This window comes from Orcinus orca, chromosome 10, assembly GCF_937001465.1.
Source record: "Orcinus orca chromosome 10, mOrcOrc1.1, whole genome shotgun sequence".
Taxonomy (NCBI): Eukaryota; Metazoa; Chordata; class Mammalia; order Artiodactyla; family Delphinidae; genus Orcinus; species Orcinus orca.
In genome coordinates this window covers 60,520,515-60,530,650 of record NC_064568.1, presented here as the reverse complement: position 1 = coordinate 60,530,650, position 10,136 = coordinate 60,520,515, and the positions used below count along the sequence as shown (strand labels likewise).

The 10,136-nt window shown below is 40.5% G+C and overlaps 1 protein-coding gene across 2 annotated transcripts in view; it reads left to right on the top strand.

The window, feature by feature from the left end:
• The first annotated feature begins 944 nt into the window (after nt 1–944).
• Nucleotides 945–10,136, top strand: part of KHDRBS2 (KH RNA binding domain containing, signal transduction associated 2) — a 728,302-nt gene continuing 719,110 nt past the window's right edge. Inside the window, exon 1 of one of the 2 annotated variants that reach the window (XM_033424357.2) lies at nt 945–1,383. In XM_033424357.2, the coding sequence (XP_033280248.2) occupies nt 1,293–1,383 (91 nt within the window). In that variant the 5' untranslated portion in view covers nt 945–1,292. The remainder of the gene's footprint in view (nt 1,384–10,136) is intronic. The other variant, XM_049715491.1, reaches the window with a different exon arrangement.

Sequence of the window (10,136 nt, the reverse complement as noted above, 5' to 3'; positions counted from 1 at the left end):
ACAGGGAGATCAGCTAGGTGGTTTTTGACCACCTAGAGGGGTGGGATAGGGAGGATGGGAGGGAGGGAGACGCAAGAGGGAAGAGATATGGGAACATATGTATATGTATAACTGATTCACTTTGTTATAAAGCAGAAACTAACACACCATTGTAAAGCAATTATACTCCAATAAAGATGTTAAAAAAAAAAACTAAATAAAGGAGAAAGGGGGAGATTGGAGCAACCGTAGTTACCTGTTTCCTAGTCTCTTCCTTCTTCCACATATTTTCCTAATTCCTTCACAAACTTACTGATTATGTTGCTTTTTAGTTTTAAAATTCAGCCACCTCCCAGAATCCCTTCCATAGATAGGGATTGGGGGAGGAGGCATGGATGGAGGACAACCAGAACTATGTCAATACCCCAATGATTGCACAGGGGAGGCGTGTTGCTGTGCAAGAATATAGCTTGGGAGCCGCTTTATTTGTTTATCAATGAACATTCTACTGCGTCTCTGCGATGTAGGTCAGGCTCATTGGAAATACCAGCCGCCGATCACATGCAGTCTTCATTATATTTCCAGGCCGGGTGCACAGCTGATTCCTGCACACTGGAGTGCGTAAGAGCTGCAGGACGGAGAGGAGACACCTGTGCCTTAGCGACGCAGGTAAAGCCCCATCTACCTTCCCGAGTGCTCTCCCATTCCCTCCGCGCGCCCTCCTCATCACCATCTGCCGTCCCGTCATGGACCCCAGCTTCTCTGTTCAACCGGTGCTTTTCCCGCTCTCTCTCGGCACCTCAGCAGTAAGGAGGACTCCACACAACTGGGCATGCCTAATAACCAGGGCGGGCTCTGGCTGCGAGAAGAAAGCGCTTGCACCTTCCGCGCTGCCCTCCCCTCTCCTGCCGCGTCCTGCCACTCAGGCGACCCGACTTGCGGCGAGGTCCAGTAAGGGCCCGCGGCCTCGCGGGACCCCGCCTCTCGCGACACCCTCTCCAATCAGCGTTGGGCGGAGGCGGGACGCGCCCTGTGCCCTCCTCTCCTGTTCAGGCTGCTGGTACGAGCCGGGCTGGGCGCGAGCGAGGGACTGAGGCAGGACGGGTCGGGAGGCGCGGGGCCGCGTAGCCCGACGGCGGGGGCGGGCGCGGCGCGGGACCGGAGAGGGCGCCAGACCCCGAGCCGCGGCGGCGGGAGGCGGGAAGCGGGAGGCGGGAGGCGGGAGGCGGGAGGTGGGCGAGCAGGGTGCCGGCGACCTACGTCCGAGCGCGCGGAGCCCTGCGCCTGGCCGGGGTCGGTCCGAAGTCCGCGCTATGAAAGAGGAGAAATACTTGCCTGAGCTGATGGCAGAAAAAGATAGCCTGGATCCATCTTTTGTGCACGCCTCGCGCCTGCTAGCCGAAGGTAGGACTTGCTTCCCAGGTGGAAACAGACAGCTGGCCCCTGTCACCGCGGCGGGGTTCGGGGAGCGGAGTTGGGGAGGACGCCCGTCTCCTTCGCGGAGACTGTCCCCTAAGGTGCTCGACCCAGAGCTGCGGACAGAGCAGGTCCTCGGGCGGCGGATGCTCCCTCCCTCCCTCCCTCCGCAGCTGAATTTGGGGAGCCCGGAGCTGCGAGCTCTGTGGCGGTGGAGACGTGCCCTGTTAGGATCTTTGATGGAGAGAAGTGAGGAGCTACGCGGTCCACGGGGATATTTTCACTCCGCAGAGGGAAGGGGAATCAATTTCGAGTGAATGGTGATCAATGTAGTGTTTTAACAGCTTCTTAGCTACAAATCAGTCTCTTTCTTTCTTTCTTTCTTTCTTTCTTTCTTTCTTTCTTTCTTTCTTTTCTTTCTCTTCTGCTTGGGAAGCGATTTTGATGTTCTTTAGTGTAATTACAGTCTTTCCTATGGAAAGTCAGAATTAACCTAGATTAAATTCTGCGTGTTCTTCAATGTTTGTGAACGTGGAAGAGGCTAAAGTGCTTATCAGTTTATTTGAAATGTGATGATTGCGTGCTCTGGGAGATGCTGATCTCTGGGAACGCTCCACAATTGATCAACTGTTTTACCAAGTGTGCATTTTCTTTTGTGTACCTGTAATGTTAAAAGAGATTTCATTCCCAGAGGAACAGAAATGTCTTTTGCGTTCTTTTGAAAGGTCGTTTAAACACACACACACACACACACACGAACATGAACTTTTGTATGACAGAAGTATTAACCAAATTACTTCATTTATCTTGAAATAATGCCGTCTAACTGCTAAAGGTACTCAAGATATCTGTAGCAGTCTACACCTGTCTTTTTAAAAACAACTCCAGATTTTTTTTTCTTGATGAATGCCTCATTAATAATAAACTGCTTCATCATCAAATTGACTACAGTGCAGTTTTGTAGCTTAGGTTCTTATGAACTTACCTATGGTAAAACTAAAAGTTAAAACTTTCTCTTCCTCAGCCCTTAAGCATTAAAGGAAACGTTTTCTTTTTCGAGATTTAGTTGTACATAGAAGGAAAAATTCTAATCCTCCATGTATGAGTCAAATAGTCATTAGGTTTATTTAAATGTTTTGTTGATGGATTATTATTTACAACAATAAAGTGTCAGGTGTTTTTTCTATTTTGTATACTAAGTAATTAAGAAAAGCTTTATAATCGGAATATTGAATGTGTGAAACAACTAAACTGTTTTTCAAGGAACAAGTTTGGTTTTATGGAGGATTTAGGACAGAAAATGCAATCATGCTTACTACTTTCTTGGTTACTGTATGAAAAAAAATAAATAGAACCTAAAGTTGAAAATGAAAGTCAATTAAAAAATTAAACTCTCCCTCTACTCTATTAAAAAATAAAGATAACTACATAAAAATAATAGAAATATTGTAAATTAATGGGTAAATGATTAAGATTGTTCAAAATGATTAAAAATGCAGTTAAAAGTCTTCTTAAATCATTTACTTCAATATATTTTCCAGAAGTGTCTTCATTTAGCTGATAATGCTTTAAAATGGAAAAAAGTTACAAATTGATCATTTTCTCAGACCTGCTAATTGGACTTCTTTTGGGGACAGCAGACTTGATTAATTCATCAGTCATTAATGAGAGTTAGTTAGTTAGTTAGTTAGTACTGAAAACTGCCAAACTACAGCAATGCGTGTGAGGAGCCCTAAATAGAGAGTGCAAGTATTTCTGCCGCTGATAAAACAGTCAGAGAAGGCTGTGCACCTGGTTCCTTAACATTTTATTTTTCTCAGGAACTTCGTTTCTTGATACTTAGGAACATGTTCCTATGTACTTTGTAATTTAATTTTTTCCCAGTAGGGGGAAGCATGTTCTGCTTTTGTGAAGAATTAGGAGGAAAAAGCTCCTAAATAGAGAGAAAAACATCTAAGTAAGAAACAGAGAGAGGTGTCCAAATTTCAGAGGAAACATAATGAGGAAAAGAGGATGGAGGAGGTGATGATAATAATCTTGAGTATATAAAGAGATAGGCCAAAAGAGACACAAGACTTAAATTCTCTAATTGTACCTGAGGCTCTTTATGTGTGCTTATTGAAGAGTGTCCTTTTGAATCTCTAATAAACCTTAACATACATTTTACATTATAGATCTGTCATTATCTTTTCAAAGGTCATCTGCCTAGATTCTTAAGTCTTGTTTCGGATATCTATAGGAGAGTGTTGTTGAGATAATTTTATTTCTCATCCCTGGAAATGTACTGATTGAAGGCAGCGGCTATAAATAAACCTGACACAGATGTTCATTTGGAAAGAAGGTGCTCAGTGAAGTACATTTCAGCCAGCACTGTGCAGACCGTCTCAAGACTGAGTGAGTAATAAAAATGATCCAGATGATTCAGTTCTTCGGAATGATTTTCTGGAAGCTAATACATACAAGGGCAGTGATGTAAACCAATGAGCTTTCACAGTGATTTATTTTGATTTTTTGATTGGTGGTAGATGCAAATCAGTGCTCAATTGTGACTACTTCACTTAGAATAGAAGGCCATAGGGTTAAAAGTGCTAGTTTGTTGGTTATTTTGTTATTTTTGTTGTAGTTTGTTATTTCACTTGTTCCTGCTGTGTACTTTCAGTAGGAATGATTCTGAGAAAGTTAAAGGAAGAGCCCAAACATTTTATGTATTGTGTTGTTACTTAGAAAAATCTTGAATAATATGGTTTGAATAGTATAATATGTTTGAGCAGTTAAAAGAATTTTCTTCTGTGATGATAATATTGTTTAATTACCTATTTGTATGGAAGGTGCTTTGGAGTATAATAAAACAGCAAATTCAGCATGATTCTTGAAGTTCCACTCAGCCTCTGAATTTGCTTGCCAGATGAAATTAGACGAGGTTATTTATATCTGTGATACTGCTGGGAAGTGCACTAAACTGTGAATCCAGATACCTGGATTTTAATTCCACTTTTGCCTAAATTGAATCTTGGTAAATTTCCCTTCCCTGAACCAGTCTCTCAAATTGAGGAGTTGGACTAGATTTCTTTGTAATTCTAATGAAGTCTGGGACTACTGCTCGTGCAAAGGAGTGGTGTTTGTGTATTCAGAATACCAAAATCAGTGGCTGAATATTTTGGAAGCTTTTTTCATTCCTTCTTAGTTTAATGATTAATAATACATTTATTGCATTATAATGCAATTTGAAGCATAAACATTATTTTGGGTACTGGGGACAGATTTACATTTACTGAACCATTCTCAAGGCTTGGGAGCTAAAAATATATATGCATGGAAATATTCTTGTTTGCAGTAAAGCCTGCCTGTCTGCTGACAGACATAGATCTGTTCAAATTTATAGATTCAGTTATGGCAATTCCATACCTTTAGGAGGATTAATAAATTCTTGTCCAATTGAGAGTGTTTTGGGTTCTCTGGCTGGCAAGATTTCCTAACCTGAATTATTCACAAATATTGGTAGGTTCATCATTGTTTTGGTTGACTCATCATATGATGAAGTCAAATATTGCCAAATATCCCAACAGTTCAAGTGATTTTTAAAAAACTCTGGGTGCTTTTTTCAAATTTTGGTGAAAAGCTTGCCCTTCCATCTAGAATTGGCCTGTTTGCAGGTGTGGATGAATGAGAGGAACATGGATTAATAATTTATCACAAATGCTGACTTGTAGTGATTCAACTACATTTAGATTTTCAGTAAGGATCATTTTTAAACTCAGAATGTGTTCCTTGAAATATTTTCCATAAAACATGGTGAGTTCTTAAGTTAAAGAAAGGTATTGGTATAATTTCTAAAACCAACTTCTGATAAAAAATAGTATTCATGTGACTTTTCCTTTGATTGATGTAATCTCTTTTCTCTCCCAATAAATTTGGGATAACCTTATTTATGTTTCTTAAATAAAAATAAAAATTGGCAAAAAAAACCTAAGTTAAAGGTATCTTTGATCTGCAGTTAAAACACATTTATCATATAGTGGAGAAATTCTGCTTTAGCAAACAAAACACTTGGGATGGAGTGTTGACACCCCTGCCAACTGTGAAATAAAGGATATTTCATTTATTTCCTTTCTGATTCTCAGTTTCTTCACCTGTAAAACAGCAAAACGAATATCCACCAGCCAGAGTTCTTTTAATGTTAAAAAATGCTGTTTGTGACTATGTAAGCTGTATTTTAAAATAGGAATATTTGTACAACTAAAACAAAAACATAAGCAGAAATTCTACAAATATAAGATGATGTGTTTAAGGTTTTCCTTAATGTTTTAATGGCATTGTGGACTTGACCTCAACTTGAAGCTTGATTTTGTAATAAAATGAGCACTGACTTAACTCTCTGAATCACTGCTGAGTGAAATTTGAACTCATACACCAAATTATGAAATAGATTATCTTATAAAAGATGATTCCAACGAGAGATTTTAAAATATCGTGTTCCCTCCATCAGTGGTCGCTTGCCCGTGTCTGACTTGAGCCTGGTTAGCCCAGGACCTGGATCTCTCGAGGCTCATTCTGCACCTGCTTGGCCTCCTCATCAGGCCACATGTTCATCACTCTGGGCAGCTGGCTGCATTCTCCTTTTCCTCAAGGGAAGTGGATTTCTGTCTTCCGAAGTTCTTCAGCCTCCTACCACTTAAAAAATTCCATACTCCTTTCATTCCCAGAAGGTGAAATTAATTTTTTTGTTCAAGGCTGACTTGTTCACAGCATCCTTAATCCCAGCACCCATCATCCCCTCCAGGTCTGGCCTATTATATCCTTTCTTCAGTAGTTCCAACGTCTTCATCCCCAGCTTTCCTTGGAGCAGCCTATAAACATGATTCAATCGGAATCACTTAAAAAAAATAGAATACTTGTTTCACTTGCTGAAAGTAATAAAAATAACCTCTCTTGACAATTTTTCTCCTTTGTTTCCTTCAAGTTTCTGATGACATGAGTCCATACAGCTGCTTACTTTCTCAGTTTACCTTCCACAGGTCCTCCATCTCGCTGCAGTCCTCATCATTGTCTTGAAACCAGAGGCTCCAGTGCGAATCATCTAATTGCCCAATCCAGTAAAATGTGTCTGACCTCTCATCAGGGCACTTGGCTGCACTTTCCACTATTGTTCTTCTCCCAATTTCTTGGCTTCTCCCTTGGTTTACAAGCACTACACACTGTTGGTTTTTCTCTTCTGTCTCTCTTACCAGGGCTCACCATCCTCCCTCTCTCTCCTCCCCACCCCAACACACACACCCTGTCAAGAGTGGTTCATTCAAGATCAGAGTGTGACCATGTCACACCTTTAAATGCTATTGTCATAGGCAGGCCATCTCTGACAGCAGGCCAGCAGAGGGAGGGGATGCTGCCTGCCTGGATGCTTCTGGGGCAGGGAGAGTCCAGGCTTCCCCAGGTGCCTAGGGGAGGGAGGGAGCCCCTTTTTGCTGTTCCCGTGTGGTCTTTAGTGACACCGAGAGGGGTGGGGAGGAATTCCAGCAGGAGTGAAAGATTCTCTGACACCCCCGGCTTGGACGGGGAAGGATGCATTGGTCCTGCTCCTGGGGGTGGACATCCGGGTCTCCACGTAGCCTCTGTCCCCACTGCTGGTGGTACGGAAGTGCTGTTGCCTATTCAGTCCCCCTGCCTCCCCCCAGAGAGAAGGAGTGCCCCTTCACAGTGGAGGGAGGCTGGACGCCCAGGCTCCCTATTTAATTTTTCTTGATGGGGGTGAGCCTGAGACACCGGTTTTTGGGTTTTGTTTTGTTTTCTGTGTTGTTTGGCTGGGGAAGGATGTTTGTTGTCTAAAAGTTTTCTGTCTTGCAAGGTTGCCCTCTTTCTAGTCCTGTGGCCGGAGAGAGCAGGCTTTGCTTGAGCCTTTTTTTGGTCTCCTTCTGTTAATGTTCCTGGGTTTCCAACCTTTCCAGCTGCCACTTTGGCATATATGAAACACAAGAAAAACTAGCAAAACCACTGCCTGAGTCACATGGTACCCAGCCAGCCTGCCTTCTTCCTGCCCCCTTCTGCAAAGTCTTCTGTGTTTATTTTATATATAATATCCAGTCTCCATTCATTTGTGTTTTAATTTATTTCTTTATAAGATTTTCTTTTGAAGGCAGGTTCAGTCTTGTACATTAATATTTCATTAATTATGTAAGAATGAGCATGACCAGGATAAATCCATCTGGATAATGAACACAATATCTGATCAAAATTTTTGGTTTCTATTAAGTATACAATCTAGATTGGAGCTCTGTGTTCTCATGGCAGCTGCAGAAGGAGGGAAGTTTTAGAGATGGTTTTTAGAAACCCTTGGAGATGACTCTAGTATCACCAGCCTTTCCTATGTCCTTATTTTTTGAACATTTGATTTGATCCCTTTTCTTGTCTGAATACAGATTATAAGAAATGTAGCTTAATCGGAATTATATCCTGACACCAGTTGGTTTCTTTAAAGCTATAAACAGTGTAAGACTTAATATATTAATAGATTGTAATATGATCCTTTTCTTACAGAAATGGTGAATTTCAGTAAAATAAGTATGATATAGAAATATATATTTTTTAAAAATAATAGAGTACTGGTTAATAGCTGATCTCCCAAAGGAATGTTAGCAGATACCCGTGTTATATGACTTCTTCATTTTCTCCAGAGGAGAGTTCTGAAATAACCGCATGTTTTATTTGTCAAAAAGTTGAGAGGTCACAGCCAAGTATCTTGTTGCACAAATATTTTTAACTGTTTTGGGAAGCAAATCATTTGTAGCGTATCCTCCATTGCTTACCTTACCCTCAGGAGCACTACTTCCAAAAAATTTTTGCGGTAGAGAGAGAGAATAAACATTCAAGAACACCTGAATGACAAAGTTTTCGGTCCTTTACTATAGATGAACTTGTAGTTTAGCTACAGTTTGGGGGATGAGTTCTGTGGGGCAAGGACTCAGTGATCCTTGACTATGTGATTGCATGTGCCCTTGAATGTGAGTTGGTAACACCGGTCCTCAGTATGTGTTATTGGTATATGAAGAGGTATCAGATGTTTAATTTATTAGTTTTTAACAGTATACATAAGATATAAATAACAGTGCATGGTAAGAGCTGCTGGGGTTTACAGACTGCTGGTGTCACAGAGATTCCAAGGAGGTCACCGTGATTGTAGTTCTTCATTCTCGTGGTCACTCTGTCAGCATTGGTGAGGAGATACTCCTTGTCACGCAGTGTACTGGATGCTGACACACCTACCACAATGCATCCACTCGCCAATCCTATGAGATAGTTACTAGCAATACCCTATTTTACAAATGAGAAAAATTAAGAATTAGAGAAGTTAATTTATCTCAGATCACACAGCAAATAAATTATAAAGCTGAAACCCAGGCTTTCTTACCCAGAGACAGGTGTACTGGTTACAGCATCCTGTCTCCCGTGGGAGACACTGCTTCAGGCAGGCTTTGCAGGAAGTTCAGATATTAACATGCAAAGTACTTTGAGGAGATCAGCGTGGTGGTCATCATTCACTTCTTAAATATGTTCCTGAATGCAAGTATTGGATGAATTCTTCCCCAGTGTCTTTAAATAAGTATAGTATATAAAAGACAAATACATTTATAAATGGGAAATTTACCTTAGTACAGAATTGGGTTAAGGATTATCAAGGGCGCCTACATTTTCAGTGTCTTACATTGACTGTTGTTTCTGAGGGAGTTTAGTTGTGAGATGGTAAAGAGCAGGAGAACACTTTTTTTTCTTTTCTTGGATCCAAAAGAGGGATTGGAGACCTTTGTGTGATTTGCTGAGACTTTTTCTTTCCATGTTTTTTTTTTTAAGAGAACTGCTTATATTTGCCAAATTCTTCTAGGAAGGAAGAACAACCATAGGTCCTCTCTTGTGTCTTGAGGGAGTGTCAGTTTTGTTTATAATTTGGGAGTTGAGCAGAGTTCACATGTGGTCAGAAACTGAGAACCCATTTCACCAGCATGGCCTGATACAAATGTTATCTATAGGTAATGAGGCTTTAGGATTTAATTACTTTGAAACAGATTGGTCTGTGTTATTACACTTTTATCAGGAATGGCACAATTGATGTCCATTTCCTTCAAAACATTGAAGATTAGATTTTACCTTCTAATAGAAAAGCAGAATGAACATGTTTTCTCTCGAGTATAGCTATTTTTAGCAGGTTCATTGTATGTCAGAAAATGATAGACCCTGATGCAACTCAGGAGACAGAGCCTCGGTGACGGAAACTCAGTAGAGGCTGAAGGAGAAGGAATCTGTACATTTTGAGAAGAAAGGGATGACTAGAGTAATAGCTACTTTTCTTGAACATATACTGTGGGTCATGTCCTTACATTATATCCAAAAAGGCAGGTAATATTGTCCTTATATTATGGGAAAGATAAAGATTCAGATTAGAGGATAGCCTAATCCATTTGGATTTTTTAAGTAATAAATCAGAGGTTAAGTAAATGTCTAACTATAATGTGAAAGTCTCAAAAAGCAACCATTAAACATTGAAACACTAAACAGTATTGCAGAATATGACTGGTTTAAGGAAATACCAAGATCTTGCTTTGAAAAACTTTTAGGAGAGTTAAATATCTGTTACTAGAGAATTTGTTTCCTTTAAAATAATTTCCTTTAGGAAATTTAAGGAATTTGATTTTTAGAAATTTGATTTACATGTAGCAATATACTCATTGTATAAAAGAAGACTATAAAATGAA